Raw genomic sequence first — 26,447 nt, 5'->3', positions numbered from 1 at the left:
GATCAGGTCTTTGGTTTGGCATATGTGTACCCCTTCTGACCTCCCTGTGAAGAATGCCCCCACTATGATCACAGAGGGGCTGTGACTGAGCTGGAATCCAGCCTGGATTCTCCCAGTTATCCTTCAACCACAGCTGCATGCCACAGGGTGACACAGAGGGTCCATGCCAATGGCACCCACAGTATCACAGTATTATCAGGGTTGGAAGAGACCTCACAGGTCATCAAGTCCAACCCTTTACCACAGAGCTCAAGGCTCCTGTGCATAAAGCTTGGGAAGCATGCACAGGCATCTGCTTGCTCTGTGTTGCTTCCTCTGTTGCTTTGAAGGCTCATCCATGCCTTCATCTTTGCTTCCCTCCACCTCCCTCCTCTCTCACGCTCACTCCTCTTAATTCACCTCCTCCCTTATGCTCTTTTTGGTTTCTTTCCCACCGAGTTCTCCCCTGTCTCATGCTCCCCAGCACACTCCAGATAACCTTTTCCTTCCTTCTGATATTTTAAACTTCCAGACAGGTTTTTTTTTCTTTCCTGAGATGGAATTTCTCACTTCCCTTCTCATTTCCCCATCTCCTCCTCCTCTGATTCTTGGATGATTTTTGCCCTTCCCTTTCCCAGCCCAGGACCCCGCTGCTGTCAGTGAATGCAGGGCTGGCTGAGGGCCTCAGTGCTGCTGGCCCAAGAGCATCGTCCTGTGCTGACAGCAGGAAGGTCTCAGATGCAGCTGAGCATGAACTGACCAGCAAGAAATCCCAAAGCTCCACCCTGAAGGCTTTGGTTATTGTCACACAGCCTTTGGGCAGTGCAGCATCAAATCAGCCCTGTCTGGGCTTGTGCAAAGAGCATTTTGTCTGCCCTGTGCCCATGAACAGCATGTTGAAGGCTCTCCCAACCACCCCATGAGCCAGGCATGCTGGCCACTTGAGCCTGGAGCGAGGTTTGGCTAAAACATTTGCATCTGATAGGAAGGTTATTAGGAGGCAAATGTTTGAGCTGTTGCCTCTCATGGCAGCTCTTTCCCTGTCCTTACGGGACCTCTGCCCAGCAGCAGAGATGGACTGACAGCCACGTGTGGTGTTGCCTGTTGTGTGTCCCCACTCCAGACTGCGACTGCTACGCCGGTGGGACAGAAGGCAACGCCTGTCGCAAAGACCCTCGGGTGGGGATGTGTGTGTGCAAGCCCAACTACCAAGGAACACACTGTGACCAGTGTGCCCCAGGCCACTATGGACCCAGCTGCCAGCGTGAGTGACACGGGGTCAGCGGCCCCACATTGCCCTCTTCTCCTCCCTGCTGGGGAGGAACGTGCCTCTCCCCATCCAGGAATTCCTCAGCCCCACTTCCAAGTGACAAATTCCCATGGTTTTTGCTGATATTTTCCAGCCAGCCCTGACCCTCCAGCATCCTCCCAGCTTGTGGGGGGCTTTTGTGAAATTCCCTATGGATGTGAGCTGTGGGCCAGGCATGCTTGCTGTCAGCCGGGACATGTTTTCTCCAGAGATTGCATTTCAACCCTGGAGGAAGTGGAGCTCTGGTTCCTTTCCTAGGAGGGGGAAAGATGAAGAAGCTGTTTGTTTATTAGTGCCCTTGTTGCTTTCCAGCCTGCCAGTGCTCTGGCCCTGGTCAGTACGATGGCACCTGTGACAGTGAGACGGGGCAGTGTCTGTGTCGGACAGGATTTGAAGGGCACCTGTGCAACCAGTGTGCTCCTGGCTACTTCAACTACCCTCTGTGCCAGCGTACGTATCTGCCCTCCCCTGGGCCTCGGCGGCTGCACGCAGAGCAGGACTCTCCTTGCAGGGTTTTGAAGGAAGATTGGGATGTGACATTTTGGATATTAGGAAAAATGTCTTTACTGAAAGAGTGGTCAGACACTGGAACAGGCTGCTCAGGGAGGTGGTGGAGTCACCGCCCCTGGAGGCATTCCAGAGATGTGTGGAACTTTGGGAAGTGGTTTAATGGCCGCAGGGCATTGGGTTGATGGTTGGAGTCAGTGATCCTAGAGTTCCAACCAGAACTATTCTATGATTCTGCACATGCAGGGGGCAGAGATGGACAGTTTGAGTGCTTAGAGCATCAGCTAAATGCCCTTGTGAGGACATCAGGATAAAACCCATACTGCCATGAGCTTTGTGCCATGCTCCCAGCACAGAGCTCAGGGGCTCTCTCTGTGCAGTGTGTGGCTGTAGCGCGGTTGGGACACTGCCAGGAGGCTGCGACTCCGTTGGGAGATGCTTCTGCAGACCTGAGTTTGCTGGACCACGGTGTGAGCAGTGCAGCCCTGGGCACCACTCCTACCCCCACTGCTATGGTAAGGCTGTGACAGCTCCTGCTGGTCTGCCACCTTCTGAAGAAACTTGCCTGGTTTTGCAAGACTTGGTGTTTCTCAAAATCAGAGATCATGTGCTTTGGACTGTGAATTTGGCCAGCTTGTTCTGGCAAAGCCTGGAAGACAAAGCAGTTTTTATCAGCCACACTTCCTCATCACAACCCTGCTGTGACCTGATGTCTCAGCTTATGCCTTTTTCTGTCTGTCTTTTCAGTGCATTGACCTACTAAACCCTTGGGCAATGTTGAACAGGCTGTAAAGAGTGGCATTTTCCTGGTGTAGCCAGGGCTGTAGCTGAAAATACTGCCTGTCTTCCCAGGGGATTGGGAAATTATTTGGTTCTGATAGAAATGGCTAATTCCTGTGGGGCTGGATGACAATTCAGAGCAGCAGTGCTTGGCCACAGATCACAGGTTTCATCAGACTCTCTGCTCTTACAGCTTGCTCCTGCGATTCCCGGGGTGCAGTGGACAACAACTGCAGCCCAGCTGGCCAGTGCCGATGCCATGTGAATTTTGCAGGGCACACCTGCAACCAGTGTGCCCTGGGCTTCTATGGGTACCCCAGCTGCACATGTGAGTAACCATTGTTGGGTCCTAGGGGAGGGAAGAGAGTAGCTGCTGCTACTGGCTTTATAATGGTTTTCATTTCCATAACTCATCTCCCAGGATTGTAGATCAGTGTAGTTGGCTCCTGCAGCAGGAATCAGTTTTCCATGGGCAGCTCACCTGGCTGCCTCATCTCACAGGCTCTGCAATGAGTAAGCAGCCTGAAGAGATCCTTCCCCCAGGCTGTGGGGTTTGTCTCCTGCAGTGCATTCACTGTCACTAACAGCAGGAGCTTGTGTCTGCCTGCTTGCTTTGGAAATAAAGCCCAGGCTGAAAGTTTGGCCTCTAATCCAGAGACCTATTAAGAAACAGGCCTACAGAGCATGACTTGGGGTGCAGCTGTGGCTCAGACTCCTCTCCAAAAGTACTGTGTGCAATTGTACATAAAACATGTGCTGCATTGCATCTGCTTCTCCTCAGGCTTTGAGAGCCTGTGGCCAGAGAGAGCAGGGCTCTGAGTAGGGTAAGAAAGCCTCAGACCACATGTTCAGGTTGTACCCTGGTGCCATGAGATGCTCACATGTAGCTCACGTGGTACACATGCAGGGTCTTCAAGGCTTACTCCACCTTGGTTCATGCCAGTGTGCAGGAGGAGTAACTGTGCTGAAACTACAGGTTGTACAATCAGCATTTGGGGTTTCCTGCCAGCCCCAAATTCAAGATTTCTACTGGCGTGGTGACAGCTTTGCCACCACTGCTCCTGGAGCTGAGCTGCTGGAGCAATGCCTGTGGCAGGTGCTTGTGACCTCAGATACTTTGAATAGCCCTCTACAGCTTCAGGCATTGTGTCCCCATCTCCCTCTGTCAGCAGTCCGACTGGAAGCCAGATGTACTCTTGTGTCTTCCAGCAGGAATTTACTGCTCATTAAAAAATCATCTGTGATACTGTTTCCCTGAAGCAACAAAAGAGCATCATCACCCTCTTGCACCATATGAAATGTAGATGCCTGAGCCATGGCCAGCTGGCAGAGCACTGCTGGCAAATGCCGGTGCCGGCAGTATGCCTTTGAAGAGGCTGAGGCAGAGATGAAATGGCCTCACAGGAGCTCAGCAGACACTTCTTGTCTTTTTTTTTGTCTCATAGAAGAGTGTCCAAGTTGCAGAACAGTAGAAGAGCCTCAGCAGGGAAAGAACAGAGAACAGAACCTGATTTTATTTTATTACTTTAATCCATTGCTCTATGAATGTTATCTGCTGAGATTGTCAGCCTAAAACCTCCCCTCTGGCAGGGATTTGAGGACCACTGCTGGGCAAGGAGAGCATGGGCAGCTCCCTGGCAGCTTGCGATAGCGCAGCAGGATCTCTAGGTGCAGGTCGTGCAGGATGCTGCAGAGCCATTGCCCTGTCCCTACCCTCGACTGCTGGCGGTGCCATGGCTCTGTCATTGGCCTGCTGTCCATGCACAACGTTCACAAGACAAGACCCTGATGGCCAAATGCCACTTTTGGGTGTTTGGGGGAATGTGTCCAGAGAAGGGTGACAAAGCTGGTGAGGGTCCTGGAGCACAGCCCTATGAGGAGAGGCTGAGGGAGCTGGGGGTGTGCAGCCTGGAGAAGAGGAGGCTCAGGGGTGACCTCATTGCTATCTACAACTACCTGAAGGGAGGCTATAGCCAGGTGGGGTTGGTCTCTTCTCCCAGGCAACCAGCAACAGAACAAGGGGACACAGTCTCAAGTTGTGTCGGGGGAAGTATAGGCTGGATGTTAGGAGGAAGTTCTTCCCAGAGAGAGAGATTTGCATTGGAATGGGCTGCCCAGGGAGGTGGTGGAGTCACTGTCCCTGGAGGTGTTCAAGAAAAGCCTGGCTGGGGCACTTAGTGCCATGGTCTGGTTGACTGGATAGGGCTGGGTGCTAGGTTGGACTGGCTGATCTTGGAGGTCTCTTCCAACCTGGTTGATTCTATGATTCTATGAATGGGCTTTTGAAGGGTCTGGTATGTCACTGTTTGTTGCCCTTGTGAGGGTGAGATCACGTGTTTCCCTTAACCAAAACCTCTCCTCCTTTCATGAGATACACACAAACCATAGAATCACTTAGTTGGAAGAGACCTTTAAATCCAACCATTAATCCAGCACTGCCAGGTCACCACTAAACCACGTCACTCAGCACCACATCTATACAGCTTTTAAATCCCTCCACAGAGACTTTATCACTGTCCTGGGCAGCCTCTTCCAGGGCTCTACAACTTGTTTTAGAGAAGGTACTTTACCTCCCCTGGCACAACTTGAGGCTGTTTCCTCTTCTGGTCTCATTGCTTGTTCTTTGGGAGAACAAACCAACCTCCGCCTTGCTCCAACCTCCTTTCAGGTAGTTGTGGACAGCCAGAAGGTGTCCCCTGAGTATCCTCCTCTCTGGGCTAAACAGCCCCAGTTCCCTCAGCTGCTCCTCACAAGACTTGAGGTCTAGATCCTTCCCTAGCCCTGTGGACATGGGCCAGCACTTCAGTGTCCTTCTTACAATCAGAGGCTGTGGTGTGCATGTGAATTGCTGTGCTAAACATTGCATCTGCTATTGTTTCCCTTAAAAGATGGAGTGTTTTTCAGCAAGAGCAAAGAATGAGTGTGTGTTATTTATAGTCCATATTTCTGGCTTCTCCGATGGTGGTGAAGGTCAGGCAGACAAAGAGGTTGCTGCTGGGAAGCCTTGAATGCAGGAGTCACAGGATCTGCAGAACGGTGGGGGATGGAAGTGACCTCTGGAGACTATCTTGGCCAAACCCCCTGCCAGAGCAGGCTCACCCAGAGCAGGTTGCACAGGACGGCGTCCAGGCAGGTTTTGAATGACTCCAGAGATGGAGACTCCACCACCTCTCTGGGCAGCCTGTTCCGGTGCTCCACCACCCTCGAGAGTCCCTATGCCCTGCAGCTCGAGCCGTTGCTCTCCCTTGTTTTGCAGCTTGCCAGTGCTCCCCGGAGGGCTCTCTGCACAGCACCTGTGACCAGGAGACAGGGCAGTGCAGCTGCCGCCCCAGGGTGACAGGGCTGCGCTGCGACAGCTGCGTGCCAGACGCCTATGGATTTCCACACTGTGAAGGTAACTTCCTTCTCCTTGTTGGGGGGGGACATCCTCATGTCTTGGGACATAGCGATGGAGTGCCAGTAAATGGACTCATTGTCCCCCAAGAGCTTTGTAAGGAAGAAAGAGCCCCTCCTAGGAGGATCCAAAGTGTGAGCTCTCCTTTGCCTCTCTTTTCTAGTGGGCTCCTGTAACCCAGCAGGGCTGGTGACTGCAGACCCTTCGCTGGCCCAGGTGAGTATCAAATGAACCCACCAACCTCTGCCAGTCATCATGTGTGATCCCCTTTTTCTTCATTTGGACAGAGTCCTTCCTTAAGCCTAGCCTGAAAGCAGCCACTACCCACACTGAAGTAGCAGGCACCACATTTGCTGCAAATTCTCACCTGCTTTTGTCTCCCCTCCCTTTCCTCAGGGCTCCTGTGCATGCCGGGCATATGTTGAAGGCCCAGCCTGTGACAGATGCAAGCCCTTATACTGGAACCTGACTCCAGAGAACCCCTACGGCTGCCTGAGTAAGGAAATGGCACTTACACAGCCCCAAAAAGTCCCCTCTGTGCTGTAAAGGTGCAAAAGCCCAACCCAAGCCCATAGGAACATTCATTGCTGGGTAGAAGTGATGTCCTTCCTTCCTTCTTCACCCTGGGGTGACATATCAAAGCTGGAGAGGTTTGGGTAGCCCCAGCATGGAGAGGGGAAAAGCTGGAGCCAAGATTTTTTGCTTGGGATGTAACACAGGGATCATGCAATGAGTTGTGTCATTTTCAGCCCTCCATGCAGACTTTGGACACTTAATTTTTCATGGCCAAATGTGCAGAAAAGGCAAACACCTTTGGTGGGTGTATTCTCAACAGTAAATATCCAAAATAAAATGTGAGCACTTCTGCAGTGCCACTCTCTAGTTGACCAATTCCCAGCTGCTTTTAACCTAGCAGGTGTCTTCTGGTGTGCTGGGTAGTGTCTCCCACGAGTCTTCTTCTTAGGAGCTGATGAACCTCCTGGCTTTCTTGTTCCTTTCCCTCTCTCCAGGCTGTAAGTGTGATACCAAGGGCACCATCAGCAGAATTGCGGAGTGCCGGCAGGTAGGTTTGTTCCTCTCTACTTTCAAGCACCTCCAGGTGTGTGCTGTGTTGGGAGTGTTTCAGCTCCATCTCTCCTGGCAGCCGCTGAAGAGGCTGGTCCTGACGCTGAGCTCTCAAAGATTGCACCACAATCTGCACTTGCATGAGAACATAGGACCTGTCATAGACAAGGCACCTAAGTATCCCTGAGTCTGGCCCAAGATGCCTGGGTTTTTGTTTGCCTGCACTGTTGGATAATCAAATTATCTGGCCCACCCACATGCAGGAAGCAGTGTAGAGCATGAAGCTCAAAATGCTGCTGCAGTATCTCACGTTAGGACCCAAATAACTGAGAAGCAGCTTGGCCATTATGAGTAATGGGAGGGAATGATGTTCCATGCCTGCTTCCCTCCTAGGCTGATGGGCAATGTTACTGCAAGCCAAATATCTGCGGCCAGTTCTGCTCGATGTGCAGGGATGGCTACTTCAATATGGAGAATGCCAATTACTTTGGCTGCCAAGGTGAGTCCTCCTCATGGTGTGTCGGGTGAAAGAGGGCTCCACAAGAGCTGGCGCTGGGGTATGTGGCTTTGTCGTGTTCAATATCGGCTTTGACCTGTTCAATATCTTTACTGATGATCTGGACGAGGGAGGTGGTGGAGTTACTGTCCCTGGAGGTGTTCAAGACAAGCCTAGATGAGGTGCTTAGTGCCATGGTCTAGTTGATTGGATAGGTTGGACTGGATGATCTTGGAGGTCTCTTTGAACCTGGCCGATTCTATGATTTTGCAGATACCAACTGACTGTTGGCCTTGGAGAGAAGGGACAGGAGTTGTCCCACCTGTTGTGTTTTATCCACAGTAGAGGCTGGGTCTTGCTGTGGACCTGGAGACCTGAGTTCATTCTGGTTCCACGGTCAGACACAGGTCTATCAGGCTGGGGAATAAAAGGCCAGGAAAGTGGCCTTTTTGGGTGCCAGAAACTGGTGTGGTTTAACCACTGGCCATGTCCTTGCATGTCCTCTTCCTCCTATTGGGAGCAGGTAGGGCATGGACACGTAGGGTTGGCTGCCCTCCATCGTGCCCATGAGAAGAGGTAGAGGAGGAGATCCAACCACTCTCAGCCAGCCCACGCATTCCTGGCAGGCCTGGGAAGTGGGAGCAAGGCTGCTGCTGGCAGCAGAGCCATGGCACCCGGTCATGAGGGCTTGCAGACCTGGTTCCTCCGTCAGCTGTCTAGAAATAGCTGGGCGCTGAGGTGGAGCGGAGCTGATCCAGCTGGGGCCAGGGCCAATATGAAAACGGATACAATGGAATAAAAATAGCGGCCGGGGCGCGCCTTTGATTAGTGCCCAGGAGCTCGTTAGCGCTGCGGGAATGTAAACAGCAGCTTCCTGCCCGCAGGCTGCCGCTGCGACGTCGGCGGGGCCCTGGGGCCATCCTGCGAGGAGCGGAGCGGAGCCTGTCGCTGCCGGCAGAACACGCATGGCCCCACCTGCACCCAGTAAGCCGCGACTGGCAGGTGGACCTTGGGGTGCTCTGCCTTCTGCTTGGTCTGTCGGGAATGGTTGGGAGTCAAGTGGTTTGGTCTCCTTCTTAATGGGTTGCCCAGAGGGCTGGCAAAAGCCCCATCCCATCCCATTCGAGGTCAGGCTGTTTGAGGCTCTGAGCAACCTGCTCTAGTTGAAGATGCTTACCACAGGGGAGTTGAGCTAAATGACCTGTAAAGGTCCCTTCCATCTGAAGCCATTCTGTGATTCTGTTGGACTAGATGGCTTTAAAAGGTCACTTCCAACCTGAACTATTTGATGATTCTGTGATTTCCTTGGCCACCGTGAGGATGGGGATCTCATTGCTTGGGCTGCTGCCATGTCAGCCTGGTGGAAGTGTCCTCTTACCTCTCTCTTCAGATAGCCCAGCAGGTAACAGTGTTTCCTCTCTTGCCTAGGCCCCTGCGGGACCATTACTTCCCTGACCTTCACCACCTGAAATTCGAGCTGGAGGAAGGCACCACGCCAGCCGGGCGAGCTGTGCGCTTCGGCTACAACCCCCTGGAGTTTGAGGGCTTCAGCTGGCGAGGATACGCGCAGATGTCCTCCATCCAGGTACGCCTGGTGCCTCCGTCCCAGCTCAGCTCCCTCTGGGGAGGATGAGGCCAGTGGAGGACTGATATGCTTTTGGCACACATCTTTGACCCCAAGTGCATCTCAGAGCCCCCGAGTGACACGAGGGCCAACATAAACAGCACAGTGTATATATAGCGTGTTTGCACAGATACTTCCTGTAGTGCTGGGCACAGCATAGGCTGATGAGGGGAAAGATCCTAAATTGGGAATCTCCTGACATCCTAATCCGGTTAGACAAAGATGGTAGCTTGGTGATTGCTTACAGGGATGTCTATAAACACTGTCTCCGGGTTTCCTTGTGGCTTTTTCATCTGACTCTGCTCTTTCCTGCAACTCTCTACATAGCCTTCCCTCCCTTTTTCCTTAGCTGCCATGTTCAGCTTGGACCTTCTTGTTACCAGTCTGCCTCTGCTCTTGCTGTTAGGTGGTTTGCTGTAATGATGGTTTACGTTAATATGGAGTTGTCTGAGCCCTAGAAGTGAAGCTGTTTCATCTGTCGAGCCTTTTTTCTCCTTGATGGATTCTTCCTGTGCATGGCTCCAGCAGAAGTGTCACACACATGTGTCTGTGTTTGGGGATGGGATGAGGGCAGCGATTCTCTGACAGTCTTGTCCCATGTGAGGTGTTCCTTATTCTGGTGTGCATATCTTCAATTTTCTTCACTCTTTTTCATGCTCAGGTGAAATAAGAGGGGCCCTAATGTGTCAGTCATTTCCCATTGACTTTGTACAGAAGAGCTAAGCAAAGAATTTGTGTGGGCTCCATTGGGAGGACTTCCCCAGCCTTAAGGCTTTAGGATGGAGCTCATGCTCGAGCTTATGGCTTTTGGTTTGCATCCAGTGTTGGCTTTGAAATAGGAGTAGACTTTGATAGACAGGCTAGCACATGGGTTTCTGCTGGCAGGTCTCGCCTAGAGTTTGCTCTTTGAGAGATCCTTCTAGTTTGTTTTCCAGTGGGAAGATGGTGTGTTCCTAGAGCTTTGAGGGCCACAGCCCTCATTAGGCATCTCTCTGGGCAGACCCCAGCTTCACCCTGTAGGCAGAAGGATAATTAATCGGATGTTTAGATCTCTTTGAAATGAGTGGAACTTAAACATCTGCTTAACTGGAGTCTCCCTGAACATCTTCCAGGCAGGTGGAGGGGTGAGGCAGCCATCAGTGGCACACTGCCTTGGTACCACTAGTCCTTAGCATTGCAGGTTCCCAAGGATGAGTCACCAGCTCAATATGCAGCTTCCTCTGTAGGCATCCAGCCAGAGCCCCATGAACACAAGAGCAGGTCCTCTGGTACCTGCTGGCTAGTTAGGGCACAAAGCCCAAAAGCAACATGCCGGTAACAGAAGTGGGAGCTTCTTAAAACCTTTGCGTGGCATGTGTGCCAGGGATAGCCCAACCACCCTGCTGTGCCAGGGCATCTTCCAGATGTGGGCAGTCTTTCCAGTCCCTTTCCTCAGGCAGGTTGCTCCCTCAGTGGCTGGCCGCAGAAGGGACAGTGTCACCAGGTGCCCGTGCCGTGGCTGTGCTTGTCTCCTCCTTGCGCTCTGGCATGTTGCTTTGGGAGCAGTGAGCCGAGCGGCTGCGCTTGGGCTGCTGGCTGGCGGCGGTGGAGGTAATTGAAGGTGTGCTCTGCTTCTCTCCCCTTTCTCTCTCCCACCAGCCCAAGGTAGTGGTGACTCTCAATGTGACCTCCCCCGATCTCTTCCGCCTCGTCTTCCGCTACGTCAGCCGGGGGCCTGCCAGTGTGGAAGGGAGGGTCTCGGTCGTTGAGGAAGGAAAGTTTAATGTTTGTGGCAACTGTAAGTGCGTTTTTCACTTCTAGACTAACTCAGAGCATCCCACGCTGCAGCATTGCTCCTCTGGCCCTTCTCCCGCCCCAGGTGTGCCCATCCCAAGTGTGCCCATCTCAGGTGGCTGGCCAGCGCCGTGCCACGGGATGGCAAGGGAGGGGGAAGCCAGGCAGGCAGGCAGGTAGGCAGGCGGGTGAGGCTGTCCCACAGAGCGGGCGAGTGGCCAGGAGCTGGCCCCCAGTGATGTGTGCCCCGTGTGCTCTTTTGCTTTTTGCAGAATAAAATCAGAGTCACTGTAGACGTGAAGGAGGCAGAGCTCTATCTGTTCCATGTCATCCTGAGGTATATTAATTCAGGAGGGGCCACTGTGTATGGCAAAATTACAGCTTATCAGCCACGAAGGAGAGGTAAGGATCCCAGCCTGCTCTGCTCCCCTGCACCATCGCCACCTCCTCCCCATCCCAGCAATCTTCTGCATCATCCTTTCCAGAAGACAATTCCATATGGCTATTATCCATTAGCTTTGCCCTTCCAATTGAAAGGCTGGTTTGAGTTTGCAGCCCCCTTTTACATAACAAAGCAGCTGCAATTTTGCACCCGGTCCTGGAACTGCGCACTGAGGACTGTTATCAGCCAGGCTGGTGTGAGAGAAGGCAACTGTATGACCCAATACAGCCTTTTCACTATGGCACAAGATCACCCCAGTGCCCCAGGCAGAAATGAGCTGTTTCTATAAACCAGAATAGGCCACGTGCTGGGAGCTGGATCTAGACTTTGGCAACTGGACATGATTTGATTTTGGAGGTTCCCTTATGTGGCAGTCTTGCCCTTGCCTTGAGCTGCTCCCAAACCAGGCTGCTGGCTTCACAGAGTGTGGGATTTGGAAGTGGTGTGCACACATTACAGACACTGCACTCTGGTGCAATGTCTTCTCATCAAGTCACAAGCTGCTGAAGAAGAGGAGCTGCCAAAAGATGGCTGAGCAAGCCCAGAGACCTATATACAACCAACATTTTGGGGATCAACGTGAGCAAGACTGCACACGGACAGACCTGAGGCCATGCAAGGGCTCCAGCGTGTGGCTGGCTGATTGATTTTTACCTCTTCTGATTCTACAGCCACATCATCCTGCTGAAGCTCTTCCCCCAGCACAGGGCTGTTGACAGCAGCCACCAAATTTATCAGTGTGCAGTGTTCTCTCCTCTGTCTTGAATTGACACACAAGATGTTTTGCCTTTGATGTGATCTGCAAAGTTTAAAAAGCCAAGATATTGTGTTTCTACTAATTATCTTTTTTTGAGAGGCCAAATATCTGGTTGTTTTTATAGCCAGTCAAATAATGCAGAAAGACAAACCTCCTTGCTCAGGAACAACAGACGATATTTCTAGTGCTGAAGACAAGCTGCCGGATTGATGCACCAGCAATGGGATCTGGCAGGGCAGCTTCCTCAGTAGGCCAGATCTGCTCCAGAAATTTTGAGTCACCTTCTGCCTGGGTGGAATGGGCTTCACACACTACAGGAGAAGCAGCCTGGAAAGAAGATCAGTTGGAAGATGTGACTTGCCAAAAGGGAAGCCTTTCCCAAGTATATGTTTCACCAACCAGTTTCTCCCACCTGCAGAAGCCATCTGAGCTGTGCATTGTCTCAAAGGGATGTGAAAATCAGCTTGTCAAGAAGACTCCTCTGATGCCTGCTCAGGGAAATCTCTTCGTTCCTTGCATCCTCACCTCTGCTTCTCATCTGAGAAAGCAAGGGCTTGGCCTCAGCTGATACCAGGCATGTCACAGAGCTCACACATGTGGGAAGGGACTGACCCATCCCCGTGGTAGCAAAGTCCTTTGCTTTAGCTTCTGGCCCTTTGCGTTATGCCTTGATGTCCATGTAGCACACCAGGATGTGTCAGTGTGCCACATTCCCCTCTTCCTTCTGCATCTCATCTGCTCGCCATGCAGCTGTACCCAGTGAATCCTGTCACCTGTGCTCTTCACAATGCTCCTGAGACTGCTGGACAGGCAGACAGTCTGCTCCTAGATGCTGTGTCATTACTGCAGCCAAATTTAATGGTTTCAGAATGTTACTGGACGGTCAGCTGAGCCAAGCAGCTGTTCAACAGCAGCCTCAAACCCGTCCTGACCTGCCAGTTAAAACTAATATCCAAGTCTTGGGTGCAGAGTCTGTGGCTGGCAGGAAAGACAGGAGCACAGTTTGGGGGTCTGAAAGTTTGCCAGAAGGCAGGTATCTCATCTGTGGAACTAGGGTCAGAATATCCCTAGGGAAGAATGAACTTGGGCAATTCTTTTTGTCTGTCTCAGAATAAATTCTTCACTGATTAATTCCTTCCTTCTCTAGCTGGAAAAAACGCTCCTTGGCATGGAATACTCCGTGTTTTGCAGCCTGGGGGTGCAGAGCACACTGAAAGCTGTGGACCAGCAGTTTTTTATGGTGTTTTTTTCTCCCATTAAGCTTCTAAGCAGACTTAGAGTGGACGTCTCTGTTACAAGATGGTGTGGAATTGTGGTGCACCTACCATAGCTGCACCGTGAAACCAGGAGCCTGGGACTCTCGCTGTGCTGCAGAGCTGCTTCCCTCAGCATAACCTCATGTTTGCAGCCCCAGGTTTTCTATCCCAGTCCCTTCACAGCTTCTCATCCCTTCCACTTCAGGTACAGAGCAGACCAAGCAGATTGTCTTTGCTCCCAGCACGGAGCCAGCCTTTGTAACGGTCCCTCAGAACAGCTTTGGGGAGCCCTTTGTCCTCAACCCCAGCACCTGGTCTCTGATTGTTGAAGCAGAAGGTGTACTGCTGGTAAGGACCAGCCCCTGTGCTCCATCCATCACTGGGGGCCTCAGCAGCTCCCCGGGGTCAAATGTCCCAAACATAACAAACTCTCCCATCTCTCCTCTTAGGACTACCTGGTTTTGCTACCCAGTTCATACTATGAAGCTCCAATACTACAGCTAAAGGTCACAGAGCCATGTACCTACCAGCCAGCCCCAGAACAAGCCACCCAGAAGTAAGGATCTTTGTCTATGATCTTTGTGCTATGTGGGACCTACTCAACACCCCTTAGCCTAGCAATGGATAAAGCACCTTGCAAGGGGAGAGGCCCTTTGTTGTTACTGCTGTTGTGGGTCCTGTAATGCAGAGCCTCTTGCTCTGTGCTAACCAGAGGTGCTCCTTGGGCAGTGGAGCCTTCCTGTTGGACTGAAGCCTTCGGCAGATCTCACTGGGATCAGGATCAGGCTGCACTGGGTGCTGTTGACAATCATCATGTGACAAGCATGCTTTACCATTTCTTTCTTGCCATTTGCAGCTGCCTCCTGTACAAGTACCTGTCTGTGGATGGCTTCCCTGCTGCACCAGGGGTGGATGCAGTGTGCAGGCTGGACAACAGGTTACCCAGAATGTGTCCCACAGAGCAACTCACCCCCTCCCATCCCTGGATGGCTACTTGCAGTGGCAGTGATGTGAGTGGCACTTGGATTTCACCCCTCACATGGGCATTGCGGCACTACTCATTCCTCTGCTCCCACTGTCTGGAGCCTTACATACACTGAGCAGGTTACCAGAGGGCTTTGCACCCGAGTGCACCCACTCTGCTGCTGCCCCATCAGTCCTGTAGCTGTGTATTTTTATGCCCTGTTGTTGAAGGCACTGCAGAGCAGTGTCTCACGTGCTATGGGCTTGCAGGGACAGGGTAAGAGTTGTCCTGTTGTCCCCTCAGCTGTAGAGGAGGCTGACCTATAGCACAGGCATCCTGCATGTGCTCACTATGGGGACTGGGACAGGAGACCCTCACTGAGTCATCTGTCTGTTCTCCAGGTGGAAGTCCAGCTGTCCCTGCCCGTTGCCCAACCTGGGAAATACGTGCTGGTGGTGGAGTATGCCAACACCAATGCTTTGCAGGCGGTGGGCATTGCTGTGAGCTCACCACACTTAACCATGCAGCAGGCCACATTCATCTTCTACCCCTGTGCCTACAGGTAGGGTTATCTCTCAGATGGAGAAGATGTTTGGTGGTTTTCTAACATGGCAAGGACAGGCCTCACCGGCTGAGTTTCTTCTTTATCACATCAGCAAAGCAGTGCCTCAGTGTTGTACATGGAATCTGTGTGTGTCCAGACTTGTTCTAGCTGGACGCAGGTTTTAGTGGCAAATGTGTAGCTGTGCCAACATGTCCTCTAATGCCTCTGCCAGGAGATAACCTTTTGCTTCCATTTGCAGCTGGGTACATTGGTAAGGGACTTGATTTAGGGAATAGCTTAGGGGCAGATCTATTGAAGCTGTTGGTGCAAGTCAAAGCCAGTCCTTTGCTGTAGACACATCCAGACTTCAGATTGCAACCTTCACAATAGGAAACAAATGTCTGAGGTGTCCTTGGGAAGCTTCACTCTTATGGCTTGCCAGAAAAGGCATCAAAATGTTTCCAGGGACTTTGTATAAATACCTTCAGGACGTATAGCTGGCAGCACAAGAAATGGGTCATGACCCAGCTCAAGGCTGGCTTCAAGATCTGTGTTTCTCTTACAGCTTCCTTTGCCGAGGGATTGCTGTTGATTCCCAGAGCCGCATGGCAACTTTTGAACTCACCTCGGAGGCCACCATTCGCTTCACCTCTGACCTGGCTGACTTCTTCCTGGTAAGATTCCCTGCAAAGGCAGCTCTGATGACGGGTTGCAAGGAGAGGCAGGAGTGGCACCTAGCCTGTAAAAGGATTTTCTAGACGTGTTTGAACTGGATACTAGATGTAGTCTGCCATGAGCAGTTCAAGGAGGAGAATGTGTGATGGAGAAGAGAAGCTGCTCTTTGCAGAGAGAGCCCTGCCCAGTAGCATGGCATTGCCTCTTACCTTGAAGGCTTACACAGTTACTTAGCCAACATAGAAGAATCACAACAGTGCATGGAGCTCCTGTATGACTTTGAGCTAGTGCCAAGGAGGAAAGTGGCAGCAAACAGAAGTGTGACTTACCATGCACTAGCTGAAGCATCTGATGAGGAGATGTCACCCTGATGGCTGGTGGGCATGAAATCTGGGCTGGTAGGCTTCCAGTGGCAGAGGCTGTGATATAACTGGTGCCTCTTTCCCATGTGGCAGCACAAAGTGTACATCATACCTGCTGCACAGTTCACCATGGAGTTCATCGAGCCGAAGGTGCATTGCATCAGCATCCATGGGACGTTCTCATCCAACGGGTAAGAAGTCTCAGGTCCCTTGGGGTTTTAGTATGAATGTGGCTGTTTCCAAAATGAATTGTTTCCCCCTACTTCCCTCAGGTTAAGGCCTTTTCAGTTGTTGAAACTGTAGAAAGAAATCCCTGGCTGAAGTAAAGTACCTTGCCCATGTCCAGCGAGCACACAGCAGCAGAGTAAGGACTGGAAGTAGTGCTGCTGATCCTTTGTCTGAACACCATGCTGCCTGCTATGGTAGACACTCAAGTGTCACCCTGAACAGGCTTTCCTGTGCTTGATGACATACAGCAAGAGACACTTGCTGTATCTGGATTTCTGACACTGCATTGAATAAGTATTTGCCCAGGAATCAGCTGTGCAAAGCTCCTGCTCTTCATGCTGAGCCATGCCCCAGAACCCAGGGATCCTGGTAGAAAGCTTTCCCTTAACAGGCACACTTCATAGGCTGCCAGGTGTTACAGGACATGCTTCTCATGCCAGGACCTTGTAGCTTCTCTCGTTGCATGTCAGAGAGCTTTACATCCTATTTTCCTTGCACTGCAGCAGCTCCTGTGTTCCCTCGAGATTCCTGAAGCTTTCTCAGTCCATTGTTTTGGAGGGAGGCCAGGCTCTGCCCATCGCCCCTGATGTCCCCCTGGCTCAGGCCGTTCATGTTGCTCCCTCTGGAATCCCGTTGGAGCCTGCACCTCGACCTGCCACAGCAATGGACCCCACTGCAGAGCTCATTCTCCTGCAACCCCCACAGGTAGTAGCACGGGCATGGGTTGGGCTGTTTTGCTCCTGCTGTGGCCCTAGACACCTGGGGCAGGGAGTTTTGCTCCTCTGTTTTCAGCATTTAATCTGGACTTTAAACTTGTTCCTTAACCTGTAATTTCCCATGGATTCTCCTGTCTTGACTCCATCCAACCCTTCTTGTTTCTCTGGGGTCCCAAGACAAGCTTTGCAAGCTGCACTCTTTGGGGAGGGAGCGTGGAGTCATAGCAGGGTGATTCACCAGATGCCTCCAGAGCTGACAGCTGAGCGATGAGGGCAGAGATTTGTGCAGCAATAAGAAACCATCCTGGCTGTGACTGCAGCCATCTGATGTGGGGTTTTGTCCCTTTGTTCTCCTGTGCTGGGCCAGGCTGCCGTGGTGTTTAACAGCCGGGTGCAGACCCTGGGACGCTATGCTTTCATCCTGCACTACTACCAGCCCCACCACCCCACCTTCCCCGTGGAGGTGCTCATCAACGGTGGGCGCATCTGGCAAGGTGAGGAGAACGCAGACCTGGGGAAGCTGCTGCTAGGCAGAAGCCCTGGGAAGTTTTCCATGCTAGAGGGGATCCTCTGAGGATCATAAAGATGAAGTGAGACTGCCTCATCTCTTCCAAACTGGGAGGATGTGATGGGGACTGCAAGGGAGGTAAGAGACCAACACATTTGTTGTCTTTTCAGGTCAGACCAACGCTAAATTCTGCCCACATGGCTATGGGTGCCGGAGCCTGGTGGTTTCTGAGGACCAGATTGTCCTGGATGTTACTGATAATGATCTGACTGTGGTTGTTCGAGTGCCAGAGGGCAAGCAGCTGTGGCTGGTGAGCCTCTCTCTGGAAAGCTCCCAGGTCATGCTGGACCAGGCTCCAGCAAGGCTGGAATTTTTCCTTGGATTCTTGTCACTGTGTGACCCCAGGAGTATTTTCCACCAATATTCAGTGTCTGAACTGCCCTAGAAAGCTGCAGTCTCCAACCTTAGTGGTGAAGAACTGAGGCAGAATTTGCAGAAACCGTGTCTGTGTGTGACAGTTGCCTTTCACTCTGTGGTTTTGATACCAGAACAAGGCAGAAACTGGAGCTCTTGCCTTGCACACAACTTGTGATAATCCAGAATAAGCCTTCCTCCTACCCCAGCAACATTTTGCACTTGCATAGCATTGTTTGTCCAGGCAGGTCTCATTATGGAAGTAGGTAACCCTTGTTATCCTCAGGCAACAGGACTAGATTGACTGAATTTGGATAAATGGCTAAAAGAAGGAACTGGAAGCCAGGTACCTTCAAGTGCAGAAGTTTAAGACAGCAGTGACTGCTTGCTGAGGCAGCCAGTGGTGCCTTTTGCCTGTTTTTACTGCAGTGAATTTGGACTAAATACTCACCTGAAGAATGCCCACCTGCAGCATTAGATTGGGTTATCTGATGGATAGACCCCAGTGGAGAGGTGGCCCCTGGATTTTTCCAGTGCTGGGACAGTACTGTGCTCTGTCTCAGTAAGGGATCAGCTGATGAGGACCCAAAGGTGTATTTGGACTTTTGAGTGAACTTGGTTTGGACTGTGTATATCTGGCTCAGCTAAGGAGCCTGGCTCATCCATCTCATCCTTGCTTTTCAGGACTACATCCTTGTGGTGCCTGAGGACAGCTATAGCTCTCAGTACCTGCAGGAGGAAGCCCTGGACAAGTCCTATGATTTCATCAGCAGCTGTGGCATCAACAGCTTCTACATCAAGTGAGGCCCATAGCTTTGGGTGACTTCTCTGCTGCCCACAGGCTGCATATCCCTCAGAGAGCAAAACCACATTCCCTTCACATGTGGCAGGAGAGGGATCTGGTGAAGCCTTCCCTTGTCTAGTGTTCAAACTTGTGGGTATCTGGGAGATCTTGATGACTTGGGGCTCTCCTTCCCACTGAGTCAGTACTCATGGCTGCAGGAGGTCCTACTGGGCTTTGGGGTGGTGGGGAAGCAGTGAGGGTGTGCAGCACAGTGATTCCTCCTGCCTTCCCCTGCAGCCCCAGCACATCGTCAAGGTTCTGCCGTGACTCTGCCATCTCACTCTCCCTCTTCTACAACAACGGAGCACAGCCCTGCCGGTGCCACGAGGCGGGGGCGCGAGGCAGCCAGTGTGAGCCCTTTGGTGGGCAGTGCCCCTGCAAGTCCAACGTCATCGGGCGAGAGTGCTCTCGCTGTGCCACTGGCTACTGGGGCTTCCCCAACTGTAGGCGTGAGTTGTCCTGCCTCCTGCTCTGCTTTCCCAGCACCAGCTGGTTTGCCCCTTTCAGGGCTGTGGCTCATGTGGGAAGTGGCTGCATTTTCCAGCTCCATTTGCATGAGAACGTGCAAACGTGCAAGTGGAGCTCTGCGTCCATTCCCTTGTGCTTGCCTTGGCCTGCCTGGTTCTTGCTGCCCTAAACACAGCCCCCTCTCTGCCCCTTGCAGCCTGTGAATGTGGCACACGTTTGTGTGATGAGGTGACAGGGCAGTGCATCTGCCCTCCACACACCCTGAAGCCAGAGTGTGTCATCTGTGAGCCCCAGACCTTCGGCTGCCACCCCCTCATCGGCTGCGAGGACTGCAACTGCTCCCGGCCTGGCGTGCAGGAGCTGACAGAGCCAGGCTGTGACGTGGACAGCGGGCAGTGCAGGTGAGCCCTGTGCTGGCACCACCCCTGCTCCCGGCTGGAGTGGTGGCACATGTGGGCAGGCTGCAGGGGGAAAGGATGGAGGGTGGGGAAATCATCATCATTGTGTCAGTGCCAGCATGGGTGAAGCTCGGACAGCCCAGCTGCTCCTCACAGCAGCACAAGGCAGAGGTTCCTAATGCTGGGGCTCTTGTGTCTCCCATCCAGGTGCAAGCCCAATATCATTGGGCGACAGTGTGACCTCTGTGCCCCTGGCTACTACCACTACCCCAACTGCCGGCGGTGTGACTGCCACCAGGCTGGCACTGAGGCGAGCGTGTGTGACCCTGTCACAGGGCAGTGTCACTGCAAGGTCAGTCCTACAACGTCTTCATGTGGTGCCTTTCTCCTTGGCTTGCTTCTCTTTAGCAGCAGGCTTAGATATCTCCAGAGGTCCTTTTCCAATCCCATTGTGCTGGAATTCTGTGCTATTGTGTGCCTGAGCTGCAGCCAGCCTCCCACACGTGATAGTGGGTCCAGAGCAACCTGGGAGATTCCTTCTCCCCATCATTCCTGTCCATGAAAGCTTACTCTTTGGGCTGTCACTGGGAAGAGGGATAGTCTGGGTCCAACCTCATATCAGAGCCTATTGTAGGTAGAGCTGACAGTCCTGTTGACTTCTCTTGCATGACAGCAGAGTAACTCAAACCACTGCTAGATGCCTGCTCCAGCCCCATTGCAGAGCTCAAAAATGCCTTCTCCAGGTGAATTTAATATTTGAAGGGTGCTGTGCAATCAAACGTGTTCAGGCACTGCTTAATCATCTTTCAGCATCACGTTATTGTGCTTTGATCACTCACAGCTGTCCCTGTTCTCCACAAACGGCCTGTCAGAAGCTGCTGGCCCTGCTGAGCTTTGATTGTCTTCCAGGAAAACGTGGAGGGCCCAAGGTGTGACCAGTGCCGCCTGGGGACGTTTTCTTTGGATGCCAACAACCCCAAGGGCTGCACCAAGTGTTTCTGCTTCGGTGCCACCGACCGCTGCCGCAGTGCTGAGAAGCACAGAGCTGAGGTGAGAGGGGCTGGGGGCCACCAGACCCTGCAGTTCAGTTGTGTTCCTGTCCACCTGGCTCCCTGCCCTCCATTCCTCCTTGCTCACTGAAGACACACTCTAAGGAGCTTGACCTTTGTCTCTCAGTGCCCATCTCCTAATTTCAGCTCCTTTTCCTGATCTCTTGAGTCTCATAGGGTGGAAAGTCCAGAGTATGGGGGCACCCTGCCAGGTGGGAGGCAGGTGCAGTGCTCACCTTTTTTTTTGCCATGTAATGTGAGCCTCCTGTCATACTTTCTGTTGCTCTGAGACTTGCTCTTCTGGAGCATCAGCAACTGAATATGTTCTGTAGCTCCCCCAGAAGATCTGTGGTTGCTCTTCTCTCACAGTTCGTTGACATGAATGGGTGGCTCCTGTTGACCAGTGACCGTCAGGATGTGCCAACAACCCTGAACCCGCGGGAGCAGCTCGTCCATGCTGATCTCAAGAACCTCCCAGATGCCTACCAGGAGCTCTACTGGTTTGCGCCCAGCTCCTACCTGGGTGACCAGGTAAGAGCACCATGGCAGCTGCACCAGGATGTGCATGATTGCACATCTGTGACCCCGCTGGCATGTGTGCCAGCAGCGTGCCCACTGGCATGCAGGCATTGCTCATGCTGCAGCTGATCAGGGACAGCTCTGACTCATCTCAGTGGTGAGGACCTGCAGCAGCACATGCAGTTTGCTCCTCCCTTAGGTCTCCTCCTATGGTGGGCATCTCCGCTATGAGCTGCACTCCAACCCACGGAGGGGAGACGTCTTCATTCCCATGGAGTCTCGCCCAGATGTGATCCTGAAGGTGCATCCTAAGAAATTCCCTGCCATCCCCTACTAATGCCTCAGCAGGATGAGGTGGAGACTGACACCTTGCTTGCTTTTTCCAGGGAAATCAAATGAGCATCATGTTTCTGGAAGGCACCTACCCGTCCCCAGGGGAGGTTCATGAAGGCCAGCTGCAGCTGGTGGAGGTGAGTTTCCACACACACCTGCATACCAAGAACAACATGAGCTTGTGGATGGAAGGGACCATTGGTTTGAACTCAATCTTTAGGATGCTGCCTCTTGCAGCAAAACTGGCTCTGAAGATCCAGGGGCTCTTTTACCTGTGTAAAGGGGAGACATCCCAGTAGCAAGGAAGTGAAGGCTGGGCTGGATGTTCTGGTGCCTGTGCTTGCTGCCAGTAACCCACCAGGTCTTTTCCCACTAGGGTAACTTCAGGCACACAGAGACACACAACCCTGTGTCTCGAGAGGAGCTCATGATGGTGCTGGCAAACCTGGAGCAGCTGCAGATCCGAGCGCTCTTCTCCCAGCTCTCCTCATCCGTGTCCCTGCGCCGCGTGGTCCTGGAGACAGCAACAAATGCAGCTACAGGCATCCGTGCCAGCAATGTGGAGCTCTGCTTTTGCCCAGCTAACTACCAAGGGGACTCCTGCCAGGTAGGGCTGACAGGGGACATGTTGCTTCAGCAAAGAGGAGTCGAACAGCTGCCATCTGGAGTCTTGGTCACCTCTTGTGCTTGGTGTAGGTAGCAGCTGTGGGGTTTAGGCGTTTATGCCAAGCAGTGTTGTCAGAGATTTTAGGCCAGGCCTTGAGAGCTCCAGCTGAAAGCTCAGGTTGGTCTGGAGGAAGGAACAATATCTCCCAGGTTCCCCCACAGCAGCCTGCTCCCACTCCCATCACAACACAGTGCACCTGGGAGAGGTACATTGACTGCATCTGCTCTGTTGGAAGAGGCACAATATGGATATCATTGAGATGTTGCAGATGTAAATTAAGTGCATGTGATACCTTGGAAGAACAGGCCTGGCCAGTTACCTCCTATTGACCAGAAGCAGGAAAAAATGGCACTGAAAAAATCTTTGCTATTCCTCCATCAGTGCAATCCTATGGGAATTTTGTTATGGAAACTAAATTAGTCTCTTTGCTTTGCCTGAATGTTGAGATGGTTTTCAGATCTCCCTTTTTCTCTCTCCTCAGGAATGTGCTCCAGGTTACTACAGGGACACCAAGGGGCTCTTCCTGGGAAAATGCATCCCATGTCATTGCAATGGCCACTCAGACCAGTGCCTGCCGGGCTCTGGCATATGCCTTGTAAGTGAACAGAGAAGCAGCAGGATAATTTGGAGCTGTAGGGTCTGCAGCATGGGATTCAGAAGCTCCTTACCCATTAACTGAGCTGGCAGGGCCATGCCTGAACTGGAGCATTAGCTGTGTGTGCCATTTCAGGGGTGGTCCCACTCAGGGTCAGCTCAGGGTGCAAGACAGTTTTGGGAAAGAGAAACTGAAGTGTAGCACAACGTTGCTGTCAGTGCTGAGCCCACAGCCTGCCTCTTCCTTGCAGAACTGCCAGCACAACACAGAAGGAGACCACTGTGAACGATGCAAGGATGGCTACATGGGCAATCCCTCTGCTGGGGAACCCCTGCAGTGTGTTGGGTGTCCATGCCCTCTTTCAGTTGCCTCCAACAAGTAAGCACCCTTGGATGGGATTGCCTGTTTGGCTTCACTGTTTAACCACTGCAAACCATTCTGTGCCACGTTGGGACACTGGCTCGACTGGCCCTGGCAGGTGTCCCAGGGCCAGACTTATTTGTAGCCTCAAACCACATCCAAGGCCTCAGCAGCCTGCACCAGGAAATGAACTCCCCTGGCATGATGTCAGGAGTACCTGCAGCTTCCTGTTCACTCCTTCTCGTTTCAGTTTTGCCGTTGGCTGTGTCCACAAAGGCTCCAACATGCAGTGCCTCTGCAAGCCTGGCTACGCTGGACCCCACTGCGAGCGGTAAGGGTGGTGGCACCCATGCTTCATGGCCTCACACACACTATTCCCATGCAGCCACTGCCATGGCAGAAGAGAAGCTGTCCTGGTAAAGACTGCAGAGGCAACAGCTGGCTCTGCTCCCAGCACGCTTAGCTCTGGCAGGTCCCTCAGTCCTCTTCAGCCTGCAGGTGCCCCTCTGCTGTCTCTGCTGCCGACACACTGAGTCAGGGCGGGTGGGTTCCTTAGCCATGCTCTGCCTTAACTCACAGTTGGTGGTGATGGCACCTTTCTGAGGTACCACGAGGCAAAACACAAAGCGCTTTGAGGTCCCCGAGTGCTGGATGCTCTCACTGTTACAATTGCACAGCCCAAGCACAGGACAGAGATGAGCTGTGAAGCTGCCCCTGACGCGCTGACTGTTTGGACTTGCTCGATTTCTCCAGGTGTGCCCCGGGGTACTATGGCAACCCCATGGTGATCGGCAGCTCCTGCCAGCCCTGTGACTGCAGCGGGAACACGGATCCCAACATGCTCTTCAGCAGCTGCGACTCCCTGACGGGCGCCTGCACCGGCTGCATGCACCACACGGCCGGCACACGCTGCGAGCTCTGCGCCCCCGGCTACTACGGGGACGCGGTGACAGCCAAGAACTGCACTCGTGAGTGGGGCAGGCAGCAAGGACTGGGCAGGGGGAGGATGGACAGACCGACCAGGGGCATATTTAGCACCTTATCCAGGTTGTGTGTTTCCCCAGACAGTCACACATGTAGGCATCCTCTGAGGATGGTAACAAAGAAAGAAACTACTCCAAAAATCTGCCCAGCATCACAGCTCCATAACCTCCAATCCCTGCCTAAATGTGAGCTACCAAACCACACCTGGGCAGGAACGGTCTTGTCCTGAGCAGCTTCTGCAGCAGCAGTGAGGAGCAGCAGCCTAATCTGCAGCTCACAAGAGAGTCTGCCCTGGGCGGGTGTCACACGGTCACAGTATCACAGAATTAACCAGGTTGGAAAAGACCTCTAGGATCATCAAGTCCAAACTATCACCTGACCCTTCTAATTAACTAACCCATGGCACTAAGTGCCTTATTCGTCCTCCTTTTAAACACCTCCAAGGATGGTGACTCCACCACCTCCCCAGGCAGCCCATTCCAATGCCAGTCACTCTTTCTGTGAAGAACTTCTTCCTAACATCCAGCCTGAGCTTGCCCTGCCACAGCTTGAGGCTGTGTCCTCTTGTTCTGTCCCTGGGTGCCTGGCAGGAGAGACCAACCCCACCTGGCTACAACCTTCTTTCAGGTAGTTGTAGAGAGCAATGAGGTCACCCCTGAGCCTTCTTTTTGCCAGGCTGAACACCCTCAGCTTCTCCTCACAGGGCTGTGCTCCAGGCCCCTGCCTAGCCTTGGTGCCCTTCTCTGGGCACATTCAAGCACCTCAACATCTTTCATCTTCTAGAGGGCCCCAGAACTGGACACAGCACTCAACATGTGGCCTAACCAGTGCTGAGTGCAGGGGCAAAAGGACTCCGCTGGTCCTGCTGGCCACACTATTCCTGATCCAGGCCAGGATGCCATTGGCCTTCTTGGCCACCTGGCCACACTGCTGGCTCTTGTTCAGTCAGCTGTCAACCAGTACCCCCAGGTCCCTCTCTGCCTGGCTGCTCTCCAGCCACTCTGTCCTCAGAGCCCTCCTGCCCTCTAGCAGATCTACACATGCTCCCAACTTGGTGTCACCTGCAAACTTACTGATGATGGACTCAATCCCCTCATCCAGATCATCAGTGAAGATATTAAGCAGAACTAGACCCAGCACTGATCCCTGTGGCACACCACTAGTGACTGGCTGCCAACTGGTGTCACGAGAATAAGGAGGGAATCCAAGACAGGAGAGGCTCTGCTCTGATTGTGATTGATAAGGGGGAAATCAGGCTCCCTGGTGGGAATAAGGTTTGTGAGGCTCTTTGGTCTCTAACTGGGTGCATTTTTTCCCTGGCAGAGTGCAGCTGTTCACCCTGTGGCACTGACATGTGCCATCCACAAACTGGCCAGTGCTTCTGCAAGGCTGGAGTGACAGGCCAGCACTGCGACCGCTGCGAGGTGAGGGCTGCTGACATACTGGGTGTCTGTCCTTCATATAGGAAGAAGGGGCAACCCTGAGGTGTTGTCCCCAGACCTTTGAGCAGAGCACTGCTGGCAGATAGGTGGTTAAGGCTGTATTTGCATGATCTGCCTGTATGTGGTGAAATCAGATTGGTTTGCAGTGGAAGGGACCTTAAAGATCATCTAGTTCCAGCCCCTCTGGCACTGGCAGGGACACCTTCCACTAGACCAGGTTACTCAAAGTCTTATCCCACCTGGCCTTGTATGAATACTTCCATGGAGAGAGCATCCACAGTTTTCTGGGCAACCTATGCCAATGTTTCACCATCCTCACAGTGAAGAGTTCTCCCTAATATCTAATCTAAATCTTCCCTCTTTCAGTTTAAATACATTATCCTTTGTCCTATTGCTACACACTCCCTCACAAGGGTCCTTCCCTATCTTTCCTGTGGACCCCTTTTAAATACTGGAAGGCTGCTCTAAGATCTCTCCAGAACCTTCTCTTCTCCAGGCTGAGCCTGTCCTCATAGGAGAGGTGCTTCAGCCCCATGTTGATAGAAATTCTGTGGGGGTCAACACACTCCCTAGAAATCAAGACAGGGGTCCCACATCACCTCAGCCTGCCCCAGGAGGGAGACACACACGTCCCGTTACTGAAGAGGGCACCTTCTGTCCTGCTTTTTTTCCCTAGGAAGGCTACTATGGCTTCGAGGGGTGCTCTGGCTGCCGGAGGTGTGACTGTGACATCGGTGCTGTGGGCAGCAGCTGCCACGTGCAGACAGGGCAGTGCAGCTGCCTGCCCGGCGTCAGCGGCCCGCGCTGCCAGCAGTGTGCCCCTGGCTACTGGGGCTTCAGCGAGAGCGGCTGTAGGAGTGAGTCCTGCTTCCCGGGGAATGGCTCCTGCACAGGCAGCAGTGGGGCAGGGCAGTGGTGGCACATCTGCTTGCTGAACTGCTAAAGGTCGAAACAGCTGGTCCTGTGCGTTCTGCTGGGTTGCACAGGGAAACCCC

The 26,447-nt window shown here is 52.8% G+C and overlaps 1 protein-coding gene across 2 annotated transcripts in view; it reads left to right on the top strand.

Moving 5' to 3' along the window:
* LAMA5 (laminin subunit alpha 5) overlaps positions 1-26,447 on the top strand; it is a 97,722-nt gene that overhangs the window by 56,744 nt on the left and 14,531 nt on the right. The window contains exons 12-47 of one of the 2 annotated variants that reach the window (XM_064167847.1): positions 1,103-1,243; positions 1,601-1,738; positions 2,176-2,310; positions 2,769-2,903; positions 5,832-5,969; positions 6,133-6,185; positions 6,366-6,465; positions 6,980-7,032; positions 7,428-7,533; positions 8,415-8,514; positions 8,959-9,115; positions 10,793-10,931; positions 13,588-13,730; positions 13,832-13,938; positions 14,239-14,392; positions 14,748-14,908; positions 15,456-15,564; positions 16,021-16,118; positions 16,662-16,860; positions 17,239-17,365; positions 17,550-17,689; positions 18,478-18,593; positions 18,875-19,086; positions 19,302-19,506; positions 19,711-19,855; positions 20,413-20,553; positions 20,922-21,083; positions 21,271-21,372; positions 21,458-21,541; positions 21,781-22,011; positions 22,553-22,666; positions 22,917-23,044; positions 23,277-23,357; positions 23,780-23,994; positions 25,334-25,434; positions 26,129-26,309. In XM_064167847.1, the coding sequence (XP_064023917.1) occupies positions 1,103-1,243; positions 1,601-1,738; positions 2,176-2,310; positions 2,769-2,903; positions 5,832-5,969; positions 6,133-6,185; positions 6,366-6,465; positions 6,980-7,032; positions 7,428-7,533; positions 8,415-8,514; positions 8,959-9,115; positions 10,793-10,931; positions 13,588-13,730; positions 13,832-13,938; positions 14,239-14,392; positions 14,748-14,908; positions 15,456-15,564; positions 16,021-16,118; positions 16,662-16,860; positions 17,239-17,365; positions 17,550-17,689; positions 18,478-18,593; positions 18,875-19,086; positions 19,302-19,506; positions 19,711-19,855; positions 20,413-20,553; positions 20,922-21,083; positions 21,271-21,372; positions 21,458-21,541; positions 21,781-22,011; positions 22,553-22,666; positions 22,917-23,044; positions 23,277-23,357; positions 23,780-23,994; positions 25,334-25,434; positions 26,129-26,309 (4,851 nt within the window). Of the gene's footprint in view, positions 1-1,102; positions 1,244-1,600; positions 1,739-2,175; positions 2,311-2,768; positions 2,904-5,831; positions 5,970-6,132; positions 6,186-6,365; positions 6,466-6,979; positions 7,033-7,427; positions 7,534-8,414; positions 8,515-8,958; positions 9,116-10,792; positions 10,932-13,587; positions 13,731-13,831; positions 13,939-14,238; positions 14,393-14,747; positions 14,909-15,455; positions 15,565-16,020; positions 16,119-16,658; positions 16,861-17,238; positions 17,366-17,549; positions 17,690-18,477; positions 18,594-18,874; positions 19,087-19,301; positions 19,507-19,710; positions 19,856-20,412; positions 20,554-20,921; positions 21,084-21,270; positions 21,373-21,457; positions 21,542-21,780; positions 22,012-22,552; positions 22,667-22,916; positions 23,045-23,276; positions 23,358-23,779; positions 23,995-25,333; positions 25,435-26,128; positions 26,310-26,447 lie in introns of both variants that reach the window. The other variant, XM_064167846.1, reaches the window with a different exon arrangement.

The sequence above is a fragment of the Pogoniulus pusillus genome, chromosome 29 (assembly GCF_015220805.1).
Source record: "Pogoniulus pusillus isolate bPogPus1 chromosome 29, bPogPus1.pri, whole genome shotgun sequence".
NCBI classification, from domain to species: Eukaryota; Metazoa; Chordata; class Aves; order Piciformes; family Lybiidae; genus Pogoniulus; species Pogoniulus pusillus.
Note: the sequence above shows the minus strand (reverse complement) of the source record. Positions and strands in the feature narration are given on the sequence as shown.